This window comes from Heloderma suspectum, chromosome 2 (genome assembly GCF_057233095.1).
Source record: "Heloderma suspectum isolate Gila_16-S chromosome 2, 16-S_ref, whole genome shotgun sequence".
Lineage (NCBI taxonomy): Eukaryota > Metazoa > Chordata > Lepidosauria > Squamata > Helodermatidae > Heloderma > Heloderma suspectum.
The window spans coordinates 332167999-332190021 of NC_139459.1; the positions used below are offsets into that span (position 1 = coordinate 332167999).

Genomic DNA, 22023 nt, shown 5'->3' on the forward strand with positions numbered 1-22023 from the left:
TCTTGCAGATTTGAAAAACAAAATTGTGGGTTTTAAAAAATATATTTTTATCCAGCTGCATGTCAAAAAAACCTTTTACATACTCACAATTACACTTACACTCTTTAAAGGATGGGCTTTTCTCTTTTAGCAGCTTATGGCTTGTTTTTACACAAATTCTTTTGTACTACACACACGTGCGCACTGTCTATGGTAGGTTAACATTACCATTTTCCTCAATGGCAATATGCCATCTGTCACTCTTTTAAAAGGAACAACAACAAAAGAGTCTTGTGCGGCCTTAAGGGCTAACAAATTTATTATGGTATAAGTTTTCATGATCTACAGTGTACTTCATCAGATGCATCTTCTAAAAGGATAAAACTTGTAGTTTAGTAGTATCCAAGAGGAACAACTAAGATCAAGACGCCTTTGTCTAAGAAATTTTTATATCTTACGGGAATGGCCTGATTATAGAAAAATACAATGCTAAATAGGCAGTGGACAAAAGATAACAGAATAAATAGTAGAGGAAAAGTGAAGTAACTGACAGAGACTTAAGCATGTCATTGAGAGAAATCAGAGAAACATACCAACCCTGTGAGATCCCTGATCAACAAACAAAACAGTGGGCCATGTTATGCACACAAACTCACATCTATTTCAAGTGAAATTTTGACATATGAATCAACTTGAAAAGAAGATACTGACTTCAAAATTAGCCAATAGATGGCAGACATATTCTACAGGTTTTCACAAGTAGATTTGTCCATGTATTGAATGAACTGTTTGACGTGAAATACTGCTCTCTTGTTCTCAAAATAAAAACTGTCTAGTTGTAAAACCCAAACATGCTGACTAAACTAGGTGTGGTCATGAATGAAGGTCGTTATAAAACTCTTGGCTTTGAAAATACTGTCAGCTGAGATTGCCAAATGAAAAGAAGCTGGGAAGTAGGTGGCATCAACAGAGGCTTACTAAGGAATGTGAGTAGAACACAGTCAAAGCATGCAGCCACTGTGGTTAGCCTATTCCCTGACAGCATTTGAGGCAATGGGTAACATCCAGTGGTGTCTGAATGCTAGTGTTACTGAAGCTGCGCTAAGTTTGTGCAGCACAACGGGAAAAAGCAGCAGTTTGCTCTTGAAATGCGACAGCAGTACAAATCGCCACTTTCACACCATGTGCTAGTTAAATTGTGCAAGTGCTGGTTTACGTTAGCGTGATATCATTAATGCTAGTGCTGGGACCTTGTTGGATGCTACCCAATGCTTCCAGAACAGACTGTTGGGCCTTCTTAGAAAGGTGTGGACAATTGCTATGAGACATATGCACTCTCACACACAAAAAGTTTGCTTTCCATTCAGGATTTATGACATTTATGCTGTTTTTCTGATCTGGATATTAATCTCCATTCTGGAAAATTAATGTGTGAAATAATCACGGGGGATTAAGAAGAATGGCTAGAAATTATGGTACAGTATGAGAGTTAATTATCATTACCAGCATTTCAAAATATGAAGTTTCACATTGATTGTTCAGAAGTGTGGCTGATTTGTGAAGGGATTTGCTAGAATGTGTAATGGGGCTACCTGAAAGCACGAACCAAAGATTGATACCACAACATTTCAAAAACAGGTGAAATGCATCAGTTGCATTTTGTTGGGATTAAAAATGTTGACCCACTTCTAGTCTTATAAACCCACTCTTTGCCCTCCCCAATCCCCACAAAAATAACTCACCTGGGTTAATGGTAATAAATCTGCTATCTTTTGGTAAAGGCGTAGTTGATGCTGTCTCTGGTCTTCTTGGAATTTCTCGAGTATATTGTTCATTTGTGAATGCTGATGGCACTTGGGTGGAAGGGACTGTTTTGAACTGAGTGTCTGTTTCTGTAACTCCTTCTCCTCTGGGAGTCCTACCTGTTGGGAGAATATTTTGGCTTTGCTCTTGATCAGGTATAGTTTTATTCCCTCCCTCCTCCATAGTTCTGTTGGGAGCAAGAGTAGTATCTGTAGCTTCACTGTTATTCTGTATATCAGCAGTGTCAGTTGCAGCACTTTTTTCTTTCTTTTCTGAATCTTTCTCTCTCTCTTCTTCATGCTCTCTTTCACCATCCTCACTTTCACTTTTGTCATCCTTTTCTCCATCCTCTGCTCCTTCATTGTCTTTTGTGAGAGTAGAATCACTGTCTGGTCCTGGAGAAGATAAAGCCTCGGTGGTAGCAACAACTGGCCTTACTGACTGTTTATTGGTAGAAGCAGATGTTGGGAGACGAGTTGGCCAAACAGTGCTAGGAAAAGAGGAAATACCACTACCACTAAACCCAAGGCCTGCAAGTAAGGTGCTGGTGACCACTGAGGCCACCGTTGCCTGACTCCCACTGGAGGAAGGCCCCATTCCAGTTGCCATGGACACAAAGGAAAAGGGGAGGCCTGAGGAAGTCCAAGTAGAAGATCCAGAACTGATGGGAGCCATGTCGGCTGAGGGTGCAGGAGAAGCTGTAGGCTTGAAGAAATCACCAGGGGGAACAAGAGAAGAAAACACAGCAGAAAGAGCATCAGTAGAGGTACCTGACATGCTACCTCGGCTCTTTTTTCCTTTTGTTTTCCTTTTCTTTCCAAACACTCCATTCTGCCCATTACTCTGTTTAAATAAGACAAGTATATTTAAACAATTGTAGTTAAATCTAGCTACACCACAAAGATTCACAAGACAAACAACACAGAAGACATAAAACAGCTATATTATACTTGAAAAGGCCTTCTATCATCAAATCACAGCTAGTGTGTGTGTGTGTGTGTGTGTGTCTCTCTCTCTCTCTCTCTCTATCTCCACTTTAACCTGAAAGCAATGAATTTCACAGATTCTGGCATAAGGATCCCCTGTCAACATGCAGGTACAATCCAGCCAAAATTAATATGTTCTGAATCTGATAGGTTTCAGTGGAGAGTTATACAGCACATGTTTAAATCTTTCCCACTGAAATAAATGGCATTTTGAAAAACAATTATGGCTGGATTGGCTATATTTTTTTGCTAAATATGAAAAACCTTTTTAATTGGGCGGTAATTATGCTAGATTTCCATTTCAGTTCCATTTTTGTCAATAATATTTTACTTAGCTCTAACCAATAGAATAAAAAACAAGGCATAGGATTTACTGTATTTTTCACTGTTTTTCTAATGTTCTATCACATTCTTTGTAAGTACATTTGTTATATTTATCAACTGTATTCATGGCTTGTTAAAAGGCATGCGAATTGTGACATTATACCCTTAAGAGTTCTCCCTCAAATAGGACTGAAATTGCTAATCTTTCCTTGCTACATTGAAGTATTAATTTCTGCACTAATTTGGTGTAGCCAGGTCCTAGCCTTCTCCATTAGGACAAATGGCAGTTCCGTGGATTATACTGCAGAATGAAGTTTGTGCTGGCACTTCTTTCTTTCTTTCTTTCTTTCTTTCTTTCTTTCTTTCTTTCTTTCTTTCTTACATTTATATACAGCCTTTCTGACTATGCATAAGACAGTTTACAATTTAAAATAACAGAATACAATCTAATATTTATTTATTTTATTTATTAATTAAATTTATTAATTGCCCATCTGGCCGGTCACCCAGCCACTCTGGGCGATGTACAACAATAAAAACAGTTTATACAATAAAATTCAACATTAAAAACATCACATTTCTAAAATTACCCTAGCCCACCCCAAATGCTTGCCTGAACAACCATGTTTTTAATGCATGGCGGAAGCTTATTAAAGAGGGGGCATGGCGAAGTTCCCTAGGGAGGGAGTTCCACAGAGTGGGGGCCACCACAGAGAAGGCCCTCTCCCTCGTCCTCACCAGCCTAGCTGTCCTGGCTGATGGGACAGAGAGAAGGCCATCCGAGGCTGATCTTGTTGAGTGGCCTATCTGTATTGTATCTAATAGACAGGATACAAAAGGGAAAAGAGGTTTTATCAGTATCAATAATGTGAATATTATTTTTATTAGACCTCCAAATTTATTTTCTCCATAGTTTTACTCTATTGTAAAGCTTCTCATGGTCTTCAACAATCTAATCTGGAAATTTTGCTGCATGTCTAAGTAAGTAACACCTGCTGTTTTTATTGTTGAATGGATTTAGTTTTTTTCACTTTTAAAACATCTTAAATGGGCAGTTTTTGTTGTTGTTTTTTAATTGTATTGCAAGCCACTATGAGCGTTCTGAAAGAAAAGCAGGATATAAATGATAAACTAAACTAAACACAAAAGGAACATCAGGAATCCTAGCCATAATAATGGCTGAATTGAGCCTCCATCTTCAGATACAGTATTTCCCCGAATACCAATTGTTGAGTGGCAAGCAACAGAGGAGGCATCCTTTGCCTTCAGGCTTTGCTTGTGGTCTACCCAGAGGCATCTGGTTGGCCATTAGGAGAAGCAAGGTACAGAACTAGATCAACCTTTGGTCTGATTCAACAGGGCATTTCTAACATTTTTATATGATACCTTATGCTGTCTACTGGCATTGCCAATCTAAAATTATCTGCCAGGCTATGCGCTCAGCAGGGATTCAAGTATTCTGTTATACTCTATCCTAGAAAGAGATGTGTATTAAATGAGGGAAGAAACTTAGCTGTGAGTTGGATGACAGAGCTTCGGCTATTGGGCGGTATAGAAATGAATGAATAAATAAATAAATGATGTTCCTAACATCATATTCTTATTTTGGATTTTTAAAAACTAGAATGAAGTGAACATCTCTAATCTAAATTAACCTACAATGAATACAGTGTCCTAATAATGGCATAAACATGTATTTAATAAAGGAAGACCATTGTTTTTACCAGTTTTTGCCAATTTATTTGAGTGTACAAAAGGGTACAATCCTATGTATATTTGGGCAGAAAAATGTCCAACTCACAGCATGCCCCAGCCAGCCATGCAAAGTAATCTTGAAAGCATACTATCAAAATTATATTTGGGACATGCTGCCCATGTAAGAGTATGATACTAAAATTCCAGCCCAGAGAGGTGAAAGTTAACTTTTACACAAGTTGACATATATTAAAATACAGGGGAAACCACAAATAAATTACTTGGTGAAAACCACAAGGCAATTGAGATGTTCGCCCCCCATGTGATTAGAATTTGGGGAGAGCAGGATCGCTTCGCTGGCCTTGTCCCCTACATTGTGTTCCTGCTGCCCTCCACTCACATGCTGGAGGGCAAAGGCCTGAAGTAAGGAACTTGCTTTGTGCAAATTAGAACACTGATTGTGCAGGGTGCTAAATCATGTGGGACCTCTCTGCATATATTTTATTTTGTTATTTATTTATTACATTGATATCCCGCCTTTTTTCCTCTTGCAAGGAACCCAAGGTGGCTCACATGGTCCTCCTCCTCTCCATTTTATCCTCACAACAGCCCTGTGAAGTGGGTTAGGCTGAGAGTCAGCGACTGCCCCAAAGTCACCCAGTGAACTTCATGCGCAAGTGGGGACTAGAACCTGAATCTCCCGAGTCCCAGTCCAACACTCTAGCCACTACACCACGCTGGCTGATGTAGATCAGGCTTCCTGCTTTGGGCTTTTCCCCTACAACACATGGAGGTTGGTGGAGCCAAGCGATGGGGATGGGATGGAGGGGCCCCTGCTCCTCCCTTCACGTGATTCTAATTGCATGGGGCGATGACCCACATAGGGCTCTTGATGCACAGGAGCAACACTGGAATTATTAGGGTAACAACGACCTTTACTTAGTAATCAATTCTAAGTAAGTGGGGAGGGGGAGAAAGGATTTTGATACACATACTTCTACAATAGCAGAAAGGGGGAGATTTTAAGCGTCACAATGTTCTTTAGAGATTCCTGCCACAGCATATCTGCACCTTCAAAGGTTTGAGATGCTGACTGAATGCTACTATCTCACTAAATATGAGAAGGCATTTTGAACATCTAGGACACCTCAGTGATGTTCAGCATTTCTTTATTGCTGACTATGGGGTTGCTTTCAAAAGCACAGGCAGCAGTTCTAAACGGGGCTATGAAAACCAGAAAGAAAACAGTGACAATATGTTACCATATTGCTTCAGTCCACAGGTATGACTGAAGAGCATTATTTGTAGTACAACGAATGTCTCCAAAAAATCCAATTACTTAATATACTTAAACATACCAGCCAAGCCCCAACATTATATGTGGCTTCTCTGAAGTCACCTTGAGTTAAACAACAATGAAAGACATTTCAGAAAACTATATTAAAATCCCTGGAATCTCTAAATTCCAATTAGGACTTAGTTTATTGGAGATTTACAACATTATGCCGCCACCTGCTGGATAAGATGTTGCAAATGTTTTTATATTCATTTCAAAGGCTCATTTCACTTACCACTCCTGTTTTTACTATTCTGGTCCCCTCAAAAATGCGAGTTGTGTTATCTGGGGGGGGGGGGGGGAGAATAAGAATAAAAATGTGAATGTGAATTATACAACTGCAAAAAACCCCCATGCTAAACACTACTCTAGAATCAAAGATAAAGAAATATTAAAAAGAAATCACAGTCTTTATCGAAGTACACTAAAATTGCTCATGACGAAGGAGAGAAACACAAACCAACCAATTCCCAGGAATAAGAATTGGGACTTGGAAGCGTTTTTGTTGTTATTGCCAGTCTCCTTCCAGAAGTTCATGTTCTCCATGATTACTCTACATTTCTAAAAGCAAGCAATGCACACTACTAGATTTTGATTCTCGACTACAGCCTTTCTATCATTATACTCCCCCTACTTTTTCTATCCAAGTTTCTCTTATATCTTACCACTGTGGTATCTCTAGGGCATCAGTTGTCATCATATGAAATGAGCTAGTTATTGGGCGAGTACAGAGATGCCAACACAAATTATGTAACTATAAAATGGCTGCTGAATTCCCAGACTGGCCTTCTACAGGGGTGACAAGTTTCTATTTCTGCAATTAAAATAAAAGTTAAGTAATCATTCCTGACATAACTGTCTCACTTTGGATCTCCTGTGCCAGTAGAAATATAGTGACTACTGCATCATAGGAACAGCTGAATATGTAGCAATATACCTGTGCCTGCAGCGTTGGAACGACAGACACTCTTGAAGGAAAAATTCTGGGAATAAGTGCTCCTTCCTAAGAAGACTATATGATTTAAAACAGTGAATCTCTCCTCAAGACTAGCTGTGTTCATCTCCCTATACTCCGATAACTACCAGTTATTTAAAATGGGACTGCGGAACCCCTTGCAACACATTTTAAACACAGGAGATGTGAAAACAAAACTAACATTACGGTGGGTTACCATGTAATTAAATCTGAGTAAGGGATCATGAGAACCAGGCCACTGTATCAAAGGACCCTGTAGTAAATGGCCATGGCTTTTCTTTTCTTTGCAAACAAACCTTCCCATTTTTTAACATTACAGCCTCATTTATTATTTAATTTATTGATTTTACTTATTTATTTGATTTGTACCCCACTTTTCCTTTGGCAGAATGGTGCCCAAGGCGTAATTAAAAACCAATTAATAAAACCAGTAATAAAAACCAAAATTAAAAGAAATTAAGGGTGCAATCCTATGCATGTTTAGACAGAAAAAAGTGCTACAACTCTCAGCATGCCCCTTAGCTATTAAAACAATGATAAAACACAAATATCCATAACACCACTTAAATAAATTGGGCTTGGTATTGAGCACACTCCGGGAGAGAGCAGAGGACAGGAAGGCCTGGCGTGCTGTGGTCCATGGGGTCACGAAGAGTCGGACACGACTTAACAACTGAACAACAACAACAACAATATACAACAGACAAAAATTCAGTGAGCAACTGATGCATACTGTAAAAGAAGGAACCATAGGAGTATCCATTTTACAAGGTATGCTCTTCCAGAGTTTGGCGTCAGAAGTTGCTCTGTGCCAAATAAGGCAGTCAGACAGGGTGGCCACTTTGGGAGACACAAAACTTTGGGGAATTAGTGGGTAGGATAAAAAAATTTCTGTGTGCACACCCAAGTGCTTCAGTGTATACATCAAGCCTTCCTGGCTTTCCTGGTCTGACTTCAGCTTCTGCTTTTCACATCCAAAGCGCTTCCTGACTCATAGGAGCACCTTTTCAGGGTGTGTGATTGAGAGCCTGTATATCGCAACTGCAATATTCTGGACCCTCAACAAGAACAACAAAATGCCAATCTAAAAAAAATTGTTGCTCTAGCTGAAAGCATTTACCTCTCCGCCTATTAGTGAAGTTGTGATTGAGCATCTGGATGCACTGATGCAAATAAAGGGCCAGAAAGAATGTGGGACAGAGTCCCCATGTACTCAGGAGAACCACAGAAGAGTTACTTAAAAATGCATCCTTTCTCTGGCCACCAAACTGATGGCTATGTATGTGCACTACCTGCAGGTTCTCCATGAATATTTTATCACCATCTGCCCTGTAGAAAGGGCCCAGAAGAGGCAGGCAGGCGAACACTACCTCAGAGCCTGCTCCAGCCGGACTGTCCCACTCCTCTACAGGGCCATCTGCCACCATCTGCCCTGTCAGAAGGATCCTAATTACATGTTATTTTAAAAAAACAACCACATTGTTGACTGTGATTTTATTTAAGATCGTTGATGTTACTTGTATGTTGTCTTGGAAGGATTTGTATCCTGAAAGGTGGGATAATAATAACAATAATAATTATTTGAATTTATTAGACACCTTGCTCTAAAAAAAAGACTCAGTGCATCCATCTTACAGCAAGGGCTAAAACACACAAAATGTTAAAACAATTTAAAACAGCTAAAATCAATTTAAAATGCCAAGACTGAGTAAAACAATCAAATTAAGAAGTGGCATCATATGCTGTCAAATGCTTGGGAGTAGAGGAAAGTCTGAACCTGGCATTGAAAATATGACAATGTTGGCACCCAGTGGACCTCACTGGGGAAAGCATTCCACAATCGGGAGGCCACCACTGAGAAGGCCCCCTTCCTTGTAGTAGTAGTAGTAGTAGTAGTAATAACTGTTGGCAGCAGTGTGTGGGCCTGAATGTACACTGGCTGGGGCAAATTTCTCTCCTGCAATTTGGGCCCTGGTGTAATGGAAGGAAACTTGAGGGTTTGAGAACCTATCATACTGTGGATCATGTTAGCAAAGCTTTCTTGTTCAAATTATGTTTCTACTAACCTTATGTGATTGTAAGTGGATGTAAGCACTGTTCCTAAATACCACAACAGCTTGCAAACATGGTTTGTCTACACACTTTCGCTGTGACAGAATGTTATGAAAGAACAGGAAAATCACATGGTTTTACCTTGAAAGAGCATTGTCTGGCTAAAATCACTGCGCATGTCATTTCGGCAAACTGCTTGAACTCTGAACAGATAAAGGATGTCAGGTGAGACATGGCTAATGATGGCTTTCTGTTTAAAAAAAATAAATATTATTCAGTTTTATCCCTCACAACATGATTCTGAATGATAAGTCTGAAAAACAAAGAATACTTAGAATGCATTTTACAGGAGGGACAAGCTTATCTGAACAGAGAGGAACTCACTCCTTGGATTTGGATTTGCATTAAGGAATAATGCCAAAGGGCATAGCGGATTTCTGGAACTCTTTGGGCTGGAGCAAATATCAACCTCCCTGTAAATTCTGAATTGTAAAATAAGCAATGGCTCCCAGGTGAAACGAGCAATGAAATGATCTGCAGAATGATGTAAGCCAGCCCAGCCTGACTTCCTCCTGCTATAGGAGCATCTACCTGCATAGGAAGAGGCAGCAGCAGTAGCAAATGGCAGCTACCATTAAGCAGTTGCCTTGTGAAGTGGAGTTGCCACCAGGGAGTGTGTCCCAGGCTCAGCATACAAATTTCTAAGTTGCTGGGAGGAATGCACAATGGCATGAAATGCCACTGCTCCATTCACTACCCCAATGAGACCAAAATGTATTTATATATGTTCCAAAAATGGAATTGACAAAGCAGCTGAAAAACTGAACTTTCAAAGTGTGGAGTGGGGATCTGGATTTATATCCCTTGGCCACATCATTGTATGGCATTTGATACAAAAGGTCTTTGTAACTTTCTGACTTGGCTTGCTGTAGTATGACTCAAAAGCTACCACCAGCCTGTCTCAAAAGGCTTACAAGATGCTGACGCTAGAGTTTCTGTCAAGCGCATGTGCAGCCAACGTTTACTTTAACTAGGGATGCAGGAGACACGATCCTAGCTGCTGCAGCAGCACTTCTTGTTGCAAGAAAGCAAAAGGCTTCCTCTGGGTCATGCCTTGATGGAAGGATCCATCAGTCATGTGGGGAATGACAATGTCAAACTAGACAATTCCCCTAAAACTAGTCTTTCCGCTAGTAAAAGAATCGAGGACTCTTTCACTGCATCTTCAAGGGAATATGGAAAAACACTGGCAGTAGAAACAATTGTTCCGGCTCCTTGCTCAAGAACACGTTTCTTATTTGAGACATATTATGTGCAAGTAATGGCCCTATGAGTGGACTGATCATTTCTGAAAAGGTCACACGTATAATTTTAATACGTAACTTGCGTCTTTGAAACCAGGATATAACCTTGTGACAGAAACATCTAAAACAAGATATTCTCTTTGACTAAACCCTACCAAGCTTTAACTGGACTTCCAATAGTCTCTGTTAGAATCCTTGACTGCATGCAGTGGAGGCTGGTGGCTCTAATGCCATTGGGGCAGTGAATCCGCTCCAGGTTTCAGTCAGAACTCTAGAGGAGCTATCCAAGGCTTCCACACCTTGGATATCTCCTTTAGAGTTCTGACTGGTTCTGACTGAAACCTGGAGTAGATTACTCTCCCCCCCCCCCAACATCTGAGCCACTAGCCTCCAATGACTGCATGTATGTCCTTCCAGAAGGTGCTTTGAGACAAGAGTCGAGCAACCTGAAGGGACATGAACTATGAGATGCATGCCGGCACTTCCTTTCCAACAGGAAGTGAATAATATCCGTGAAATACTGAGGATATGCAGCATCAGTTGCCCTACAAATATTTAGATACAACTGAGTAAGCCCCAGAATTAAGCCTTATTTGTTACTCTTCAGATTTGGATCTCCTACTTTGCCCACAAAAAAGTCCCTCTTTCCCCACCTAAATGTTTCTGTAAAGCAACATTCCACAATTAGTGGTTCATGAAGCCTTAAGAGGGGAGAGGGAGCTAACAGTGGGCGGGTGTCAGCGACAGTGTGGCATCATGGACACAGAAGAGGGGGTGCTTATGTTGGTGCAGGACGAATATGTAGGTCAATAACAAAGACCTGCTGAAAACATCTAGGAACAAACAATGGAGGGAAGTAGTCTATCCCACATGTCTTACTGCAGACATTTTGTTTAATGGGAAGAATGATAAAACCAGTCTTCAGACTGTTAAAAGAACCAACATGTGTACATCTATCCATGGCTGAGCAATGAAGGTTCTGCCCTTCACAATTTAGGCATGTAAATAAGGATGCTTGAGGAATTTGTCATTGTGAATTCTGCACAAACTGACCTGATCTGTATCTTCCAGAATAATGTTATCCTTTGAATTTTGCAATTCTCTGAATGTTGTGATGCAGTTCTTGGCTCAAAAAGTGTATCAAAATACATTTATATGATAATTATGTTTAGAAATGTGTATTTTTTGAGAATAAATCTAGAAATGTATATTTTGTGATATACACACTATATCTATATATCTATATCTATCTATCTATCTATCTATCTATCTATCTATCTATCTATCTATCTATCTGTCGGTATGTATGTATGTATGTATGTTTAAATGGGATTTTCATCCATATTAGAAAAAAACGGATGGAATAGATTTATGAATGAACACATGCTATAGTGACATGGACAAGAAATAAACTGATCCATCCATCCCATTGCGGCTTGTAAGAATTGTTCTTCTCTATTCTCCAGAGCCCTTGATCGTCCAGAGAAGGTGAAGATGTCCCCATCCTACTTCCAGTTTTCCTTTCAGGGTAGGGAGTAATGGCTAGAAGAAGAATATGCAGAAGGGGCAGGGAAGGAAATATGCATGGAGTAGCAGCCGAAAAGCACAGAAAACAACAATAATGTCCATTTGGGCTGGCATACTCTTGGCCACAGACTGGTGCTGGCAGGAAACCATGGCTTCTAAAAGCCAATATTTATAGCATGTGTAATAACTAAGCAATCAATTCTAAAAGAACAAATATGCATGGAAATTGTGCAACAGTCTTTCCTGGGGGACTGCCCTACGTTTGTAACTAGATATTTTTCCTGATTAGTGCACTCTATTCTTATTACTAATTAAAAGGGGGAAAAACCTCCCTTAAGAGTGAGAAATGATGACAAGTTTGAGATTATAATGCAGCCCTAACCTTGGGCACCTTTCAGAAGATTGCTTTCTGATTTCATGAAGCACATCACTCCCTAATGCGACCCAGATAACAACTTCTAGTGGGGGGAAATTGAAAATATAAATGGAAATTAAGTAAAAGAACCTCAATCTAAGGAAGAATAAGAGATGTATTATTCTATAACTGATTGAATGGTACCCAAGGAGTGTGTATTTGCAAAGGAGGAGAAAAGATAACTGTCATTAGAAATTTCACTCATTGAGGCTGCATTTTTATGTGCATATACAATTACTGATTTCATTATTTCAGAAGCTTGCTTTGATTAACAATAAACTGAGTCCTTTCAAAATGGAATATGCTACTTTCATTCTATACATATGGAATGTTAAAGACTAGAACAGTTGTTGCTTGCCTCTGGATTGATATTCCTATCCACATACAGACTGCCCTGACTTGTGCTTATGTTTCTTGCAAAATCTAAGCCACTCCTTCATTACATAGACACATATGCTACAGGAGAGATATATGTCTGAAGGCCAAATCCTAAAAATAAGCAACATGCTAACATGAACATTCCCTGAATGGTGCCAGTGCCCTATTCACGGTAGGAACCATTAGCTCCCTTTAGAGAGGTTCACAAGATTAGGCATTCAGTGTAAAGTAACATGTAGGTTGCCAGCAAAAGCTGTACCTCATCAAGCTAAACTAGTTCCCAAACAGATGAGTCCTCATTTCATTACAAGCAGAAGAGTCTGCCTGGCCAATTCTTCTATATCCATACAAACAAAGAATCAGATTCAGATGCTTTGATGTTGTGGAATGGCGTGTAGACCCCATCTGACACCATCCATGTTTTAAATGGAATTAAGTGGAAATCATAAAAGTTTAGCTTAAACCCCAAATGCTTCATATCCCTACCTTCTACTGAGGAAAGACAGAGTAAGGCTATCTTAACACTAATGGCAATTTCTGATGCTGTGGTTTTACCAGGTCCTTGTCACTGTCCTTGGTGAAGGTCTTCTCCTTTTCATCTTCATTTTTAGTCCAGCTGTAGGAAATCATATAGTTCATAATGGGAGGGTGATAGATAATTTCTGGTTGATTCCAGGTCACCAGCAAGGCTGTTCTGTTCACTTGTTTCACTTTCATGTTGACAGGGGGAGTACTGCAAACTAAACAAAAGGGAAACGATAGATATGATATGCTTCTAAAGTATAGGAAGAAACAAAAGCCACAAGAACTAATTTAGAAGCCAGAAGCCAGATCTGATCTTGAGTTGAACCTGCTCAAATGTATATATATGTAAAGTACTTTGCTCCCACTATAGCAGAAGCTAGGAGAAATGCTCCTGCTTTTCTTTCTACCTTTCTTGTAATGGATTTTTCAGCCCATGAAGGTGAGCCCATACACTGCCTCTCAAAGTATCACTGAAATTCAGGATCCAAGGAACTTGTATGGTATGGATCAAGCATTTCAGACTCATCTTAGAGACAAACTTTTCAGAGATTTCTACAGACCTATTTATTTTGGTTAGAAATATTAACCCCTGAAGAAGGCCCAAATATATGGTACAGGGCCAAAGCGCACTGGGCTACTTCAAAGAATAAAACTATATATAAATACATTCAACATACTGAGATTTTGTCTCTTCATTCTCTTGGGTTATTTTAGATGTTTTCCAGTTTTGTTTGACTCTGTTCATTCATATAGGCCAGCCTTTCCCAACCTGGTTCCCTACAGATGTTTTGGACTTCAATTCCCATTAGTCCAGATAGCAGGGCCACTGGTCAGGAATGTTGGGAGTTGTAGTCCAAAACATTTAAAGGGTATCAGGTTGGGGAAGGCTGATACAGACCAATTACCCGAAAGCCTGCAAAATTAATCAGTTTTACTCACATTATAACTAACCTGTGAACATGTCTGAAAAGAAAGGGAAATCTCCAACCACCCCCAACATGAGTGTGGGCTGTTGTGTGAACCCAGTCATTGACTGGCCCAGGGTCACCCAATGAGCTTCATGGCTAAATGTGGTTCTGACCCTTCATCTCCTTGCATCTAGGGCCAACCTAGATGCAATGTTTGTCATGTTCTTTGGCCCTGTGTGGCTGAATTTTGTGAACAAATAGTTGGTACTAGGGCAGAGCTGGATCAGGACTATGGCATGGTATGAGAGGGGCTTTACTTCCCATTGTGAACAGAAGTGGAGGGAGTGATCAAATAGGGACCATGATAGGCTCAAAGGATTAAAGCTCCCTTCCCCCATACATGGTCCTGATACAGCTCAGGTGCCTAACACCAGTTATTTATTATTAAAAAAAAAAACCAGCCACACAAGGCCAGCCCATATGACAAATGTCTAGTTTGGCCTCAGTCCAGCACTCTAACCACTTCACCACGTCAGTAGGCTTCTGAGACTGCAATCATCATATATTTCTGTGCAGCAGGAACCTCTATTTGCCCCAGGGACAATTCTAAAGAATTTGAAGCTAAATCAAGTTCTTCCCCAACATTTGCTTGTCCAAATTTTTCACCTTATATAATAAACAAGGAAAAGTACAACTTAATCTGTTGAAAAAGAAGATATTATTCAGTTTTATCACTCCCAACATGATTCTGAATGAAAAACATAAAGAACTACCATCAGAATTGAGAAGTTTTGATTCCTGAGAAGGAGTCAAAACTTCAAACTGTATAATACAGCTTGTATTATATGCATGACAACTACACCAAATCATGCAGTCTTTGCTAACAAAATTGCTACAAATAATAATGCATCTTGGATTTATTACAAAAGAAAAATGCAGTACAGCTTGTCATGTTTGGATATCCATTGCTGCATAAGAAACTAAGATGAGAGGATACTCCTCTTTCCTAGGTGTCACTACTAGTTGTCTAGCAATTAAACCCAAACTGCATAAATGTCTCTTTTGCTGTGATTCCCAAGAAAAACCATAAGGTGAAGATGCCTACCTATATTGCTAATCTACAGTATCTCAGTTTTAAGGGTATGTGTATCTACCCTTTAAAGGATCATGTGCCCCTTGGGCCAACAGAGAGTCAACCATTAAGAAATCTGTGAACAGAATGTTGCTTGGGTGGTGACATGTCTTGAGCTCTTATGCACCTTCACACACACACACACACACACACACTTAACAAATGAAAGCATTCATAAACAATACCACAGGATTTTCTGCTGAGCCATGCTAATATAAGTGTTAAAAATCTATTCAGCAATAACAAATGATTTCTGATGGGGAGGAAGGAACTAGAGACAGAGATCATGATTAAATAATTCTAAATTGATGGGGGAAAGCCAACGGTAAACTTATCCATATTCCAGCTGGCCAGCAAGTTAAGTGCATGTCTTGTGTGTGAGAGAAGAAGTCTGCCGATTTACAGCGGCTGAACGAATGCGTGTGTGTGTTTTCTTAAGCAACTGAAGTGTAAAGGTCTTAATGAAGAACACTAGGTGGCACTAATAGGCTACTGATAAAATATGATGCTTTTCTCTGCAATAAAGACAGTTATTTTTAAGATTAAGAAACCATGATTCATGGACACCACGACAGGTTCTCAACCCTTCATGCAAAAATTCTAGCCCCAGAGTCCCGGGGTAATGTCACACAATGGGCTGGATTTGCTGACGGTGGAAGTTCCAGGTTTCACTCACCCTGGTCCCAACTGCATTTCAAGAGTTCAAGGCGCTTCCCATGCACTGCCTCATTAATCTTTGCAACAGCTCTTTAAAGCAGGCCAGTATCCATATTGCCCATATTGCAGTCAGAAGTCATGGTGCTCCATCATGATGGTGCTCCATCATGATGGTGCTCTATCATGGGCTAGCACATATGTAGAGCTTTTCTACATGAGATATTCATTGTGAGTTTGTCCTCCTTGCTCATTGTTTCAGTTCTTTAGATGATGTTTTAACCCTCCAGTTTCGCTTCTGCTTTTTAAGAGCACTTCCTCAGGTTTTTTAGAATGGGAAAATGGAATATTATTTGTAAGAACAAAAGAAAATGTATTTTCTTACTTGTGTAACTGTGTTCTTTTGTTATAGCATAGCACCACCTATAGGTTATGCAGGAAAGGAAAAACTCTTCACGTATAGCTTGGAACTGAATTCTGCGATGAAACCCAAAGTAGGTACAGTGGATTAACAGCCTCATGTTAATCCTGGTTAACCAAATGTTAACAAAAACCCAGGGTCTCTCTGAAACTATTGTGTAAGAGTTCTTCATTAAACCAGGGTTCTAAAAGTTAGTTTGAAAATATCCCAGGCATTCATCTCCATGGTCTGCTTTTGATCCCTTATTCCCTAGCTAATAAATCAGCTAACACTATGTCTGCTCCTGCTCCCTGTGTGTACAGCTAACTTATTATGAATGTTTAGGACCACAGTGATAGGTCTGCAAGTCAGACAAGAACTTATAAATGTTTATAGATTTTTTAAAAAAATATTATTTTCATATCAAATAGTCATATGAATTATGCACAATGGAAATTTCATCAATACCTGTGTTATAATATAATGGCATAGTTCTTTTTTTGTGGTAAATTTAACTTTTGGTGGAAAATTATACGTGTGTGTGTGTGTGTGTGTATAAACATATATATATAAACATTATCTGAAGAATTTTCTAGTGGATGCATCCTGCATCATCCTCAGAAATTATTAGGACAGACTCCCAACACTGATGGATCTTTCCCCCTGCGTTGTGTAGCTAAGACTAGCTAAGACAGATAAATTTATTTACTAGAATATTTCTTATCATTCATTCATTTATTCATTTTTATACTACCATTCAGTGTACATGGCACAAGGGACCACAGAAGAGGGTGGGCAGAGAGAGGGCTAGAGCTTCCACTAACATTGGCTGGGGCAGATGGGTGTGTGTGTGCTCAGCCAATGTTAATGGAGTCCCGGTATAATCAGGCAAAAAAGACTGCTGTTGTAGTCACAACTAGTTGAATGCAGAGTTTTGCTGGAAGGAGGAGCCAAGCTGAACTGAGCTGAGAGCTGATCTGTAGAAAGAAATTGATAGACAGACATGAGGTTGAGAGTGAAGAGGTGGAGTCTTGAACTAGTTCTTCCAGATGCTTTGACTTAGATTCCTGCATTGAGCAGGCGGTTGGACTCAATGGACTTATAGGCCCCTTCCAACCCTACTATTCTATGATTCTAAGGATGCTATGTGATGCCAAAGGGTTCATGGGAAAAGGTGGTCTTTGAGGAGGGATTTGAAGGAATCCTTGTCTGTACGCAGCTCCTACACAGGCCACCTTGTTCATACCTGTGCCTATCTGGGTTACACCTACGATCTTGGTAATATGGACTAAATGTGTGATTAGGTTACTACAGGGGTGGGGAACTAAATCCAGCTCTCCTGGGGTCCCAAATCTGGCCCTTGGGAAGTCCAGCAGCCACTCTGCCTTCCCCTGGTCCCACCCCCTTTCCCCTGACCACTGATCATTTGGTGGTTTCCCAGCTTTTCCCTCATTCTAAACGGTTGAAATGCCTCTCCTAAGGGTTACTTATTGGTAGCAAGAGTTTTAAGCTACAAAATACTGGAGTATTTTGTACTCTTGGTGTCCTGGGATTCTATAGAAGCTGCCTCCAAAAAATAGAAGGAAGCATTTAGCAACACTGCTGCAGGCCCATCTTTTGCTAGAAGGGGAATCATAGAATAGTAGGGTTGGAAGGGGCCTATAAGACCATCGAATCTACCCCCTGATCAATGCAGGAATCCAAGTCTGAGCATCCCTGACAGATGGCTTCATCTTGAATGCCTCCAGTGTGGGAGAGCCCACCACCTCCCTAGGTAATTGGCTCCATTGTTGTATTCTAACAGTCAGGAAGTTTTTCCAGATATTCAGCCAGAATCTGGCTTCCTGTAACTTGAGCCCATTATTCCGTGTCCTGCACTCTGGGATGATCGAGAGCAGATCCTGGCCTTCCTCTCTGTGACGACCTTTCAAGTACTTGAAGAGCGCTATCCTATCTCCCCTCAGTCTTCTCTTCTCGAGGCTAAGCTTGCCCATTTCTTTCAGTCTCTGTTCATAGGGCTTTGTTTCCTGATCATCTTTGTTGCCCTCCTCTGAACCCTCTCCAGGTTGTCTGTATCCTTCTTAAAGTGTGGTGCCCAGAACTGGACACAGTACTCCAGTACTTACATCGCCCAGAGTGGCTGGGTGACCAGCCAGATGGGCGATTAATAAATTTAATAATAAATAAATACATAAATAAATAAATGAGGCAGAACCAGTGCCGAGTAGAGGGGAACTAGTACTTCCCGGGATTTGGAGGCTATGCTTCTATTGTTGTTGTTGTTGTTGTTCAGTCGTTAAGTCATATCCAACTCTTCGTGACCCCATGAACCATAGCACGCCAGGCCTTCCTGTCCTGCGCTCTCTCCCGGAGCGTGCTCAAGTTCATATTTATTGCTTTGGTGATGCTATCTAGCCATCTCATCCTCTGCTGTCCCCTTCTCCTTTTGCCTTCAATCTTTCCCAGCACCAGGGTCTTTTCCAGGGAGTTTTCTCTTATCATTAGATGGCCAAAATGTTTGAGCTTCAGCTTCAGTATCTGTCCTTCCAAGGAGCACTCAGGGTTGATTTCCTTTAGGATGGACTGATTTGACCTCCTTGCAGTCCAGGGGACTCGTAAGAGTCTTCTCCAGTACCACAGTTCGAACTCATCAATTCTTCGGCGCTCAGCCTTCCTTATAGTCCAGCTCTCATAGCCATATGTTACTACTGGGAAAACCATAGCTTTGATTATACGAACCTTTGTAGGCAAGGTGATGTCTCTGCTTCTGACTATGCTGTCTAGGTTTGCCATAGCTTTCCTCCCATGGAGCAAGCGTCTTTTAATTTCATGGCTACAGTCACCGTCTGCGGTGATCTTGGAGCCCAAGAAAGTAAAATCTGTCACTGCTTCCATTTCTTCCCCTTCTATATGCCAGGAAGTGATGGGGCCAGATGCCATGATCTTAGTATTTTTAATGTTGAGTTTCAAACCAGCTGTTGCACTCTCCTCTTTCACCCTCAACAAGAGGCTCTTTAGATCCTCTTAGCTTTCTGCCATTAGGATGGTGTCGTCTGCATATCTGAGGTTGTTGATAATTCTCCCAGCGATCTTAATTCCGACCTGTGATTCATCCAACCCGGCATTTCTCATTATGTACTCTGCATATAAGTTAAATAAGCAGGGCGACAATATACAGCCTTGTCGTACTCCTTTCCCAATTTTGAACCAATTGGTTGTTCCATGTCCGGTTCTTACTGTTGCTTCTTGACCCTCGTACAGGTTTCTCAGGAGACAGGTAAGGTGGTCTGGTACTCCCATCTCTTTAAGAATTTGCCACAGTTCGTTGTGATCCACACAATCCAAGGCTTTAGCGTACTCAATGAAGCAGAAATAGACATTTTTCTGGAATTCTCTTGCTTTCTCCATGATCCAGCGAATGTTGGCGGTTTGATCTCTAGTTCCTCTGCCTCTTCGAAACCCAGCTTGTACTTCCGGTAGTTCTCGGTTCACATACTGCTGAAGCCTAGCTTGTAGGATTTTGAGCATAACCTGACTGGCATGTGAAATGAGCGCAATTGTACGGTAGTTTGAGCACTCTTTGGCATTGCCCTTCTTTGGAATTGGAATGTAAACTGACCTTTTCCAGTCTTGTGGCCACTGTTGAGTGTTCCAAATAGCATTTGCCTTTTTTGCAGCCACATCACATTGTTGGCTCATATTCAGCTTGTGATCTACAATTCCAAGATCCTTCTCGCTTGTAGTGTTGTTGAGCCAAGTATCCCTCATCTTGTAACTGTGCATTTGGTTTCTTTTTCCTAGGTGCAGAACTTGGCATTTATCCCTATTAAATGTCATTTGGTTGCTTTCTGCCCAGCTATCCAGTCTATCAAGATCACTTTGAATTTTGTTTCTGTCTTCCAAGGCATTACTTACTTCCTCTACTTCCCAGCCTTTGTGAGGTGCAACCCGTCCCTTGCCAACAATTCATCTTCCAGGAAGTATAGCCCATGGTCCCAGAATCCAAATCTCTCTCGTCGGCACCACCTTCGAAGCCAGTCATTCACCCAGAGTATTTTTCTTTCCCTTTCTATCCCTCTTCTAACTACTGGAAGGATGGATGAGAAAACTATCTGGACCCCAAAGTTCTTGAGTTTCCTGCCCAAAGCGTCAAAGTCTGATGTGATTTCTTTGTAGCTTCATAGGGACTGGACTCAGAATGATGGTATTTCACAGTCAGAGACTTTCACTAACTATATGATTTATTCAGTCTCCATGCCCCCTCACCCCCTGAACCCTCAATTATTCTAAGGCACTGGGAAGAATGTACCACGATAAACACTAACTAAAACATTGGATTGATGAGTGGGCAAAAATAATCTACACAATCAGCATCTTTCTGTGCTACTGTTTCTCTCTCTCTCTTTCATTATTATAGGTGTGCAATTATCAAAAGGAGAAAATGCTCCCCCCATCCCCACCCATTTTAGCAGGATTTATCATGTCAAGTCAAACAAATTTCTCCTGCAAAAAACAGGCAAGGATGATGCAAGTGGTGAGAGTAGCAGCATTATTCATATAAGGCTTCTCCACATGGGGATTTTATCCTGTGATTGAGATTGGTTACTCATGGAAGTTTGTGGGTCCTTTATGTGATGTCATCAACCTCCAGCACCAATCCTCTCCCATGCTTTCCAATCATGTCCATGTCTTCATTTCAAATGGAAATAATGAGGTAATAAAAAGAAGCAGTTTGAATTGTCTGAGTAAAGAGGAAGTGGCGCTATAACAACAGTGCCATCTAGTGGCTGTATAATGAAACATATAGAACTTGCAGATAAAGCCAATCCCCCCACCCCCAGGAAATGCTCATCTTAATCCTGCAAAGAATACAGAAGCAAAAACTCTGGTAAAGTTGTGGGATAAAAAACCTGATGTGGAGAAGCCCAAAATCAATGCTTAAATTTTGGAATGAGACATGCCAAGGCTCAAGCCTGCTTTGAAGCCTTTCCTTTGATTTCAGAAATGGGAAGTGGAGTGGGTTGTGGTTACTTACAGGGAGTTGAGATTGGAGAGTGGTAGAAACCTCTCCTTGTTCCAAGGGCTTTTCTTCTTTATTGTTCAAGAGCACAGGGACAGCTTAAACAGACACTCTAGACAGCAGATTCCAGGGGAGGCGTTGTTATCTACTTGCCTCCATTTCAATCTCTGGGTGTCATTTAAAAAAAAAAGGGCACGGAGAAGAGTGTAATTTCAATTAAAGTCAATACTGATTTCACAGATTCTGGGGCCCTGGTACTAAGGGAGGAAAGCATTCTCAGAGGCTACAGCTTGGTGATCCCTCCTTCGGATCACCAATTACAAAAAATAACAATAACAGTAACAACAACTTTGTAACTTACTAAGATGATGATGATAATGATAATAATAATAATACTACATTATTCTAAGGATTTAAGAAGGGGTAAAGTATGGGAAATAAAATTTCAGGATGTACAATATGATTGTGAGTGAATATACATATCTGCACACTTCTGGGGTTTACACATTTGGGGTGTAGGCAATAGAGCAAGAGGGATGAAAGTGTGTTCCTAAAGGAGGCCATTTTAAATTTCGATGTGCTTATAACACATGCAGATAAATAAGTTAA

General features: G+C 40.5%; 1 protein-coding gene across 2 annotated transcripts in view; it reads right to left on the bottom strand.

The window, feature by feature from the left end:
• The window catches only part of PTPRG (protein tyrosine phosphatase receptor type G), a 781718-nt gene that overhangs the window by 141440 nt on the left and 618255 nt on the right, over positions 1-22023 (bottom strand). For both annotated transcript variants that reach the window (XM_084840496.1, XM_084840495.1), the window contains exons 9-12: positions 13331-13515; positions 9293-9401; positions 6359-6408; positions 1722-2625 (exon numbers count right to left, since the gene is read on the bottom strand). In XM_084840496.1, coding sequence (XP_084696622.1) covers positions 1722-2625; positions 6359-6408; positions 9293-9401; positions 13331-13515 — 1248 coding nt within the window. The remainder of the gene's footprint in view (positions 1-1721; positions 2626-6358; positions 6409-9292; positions 9402-13330; positions 13516-22023) is intronic.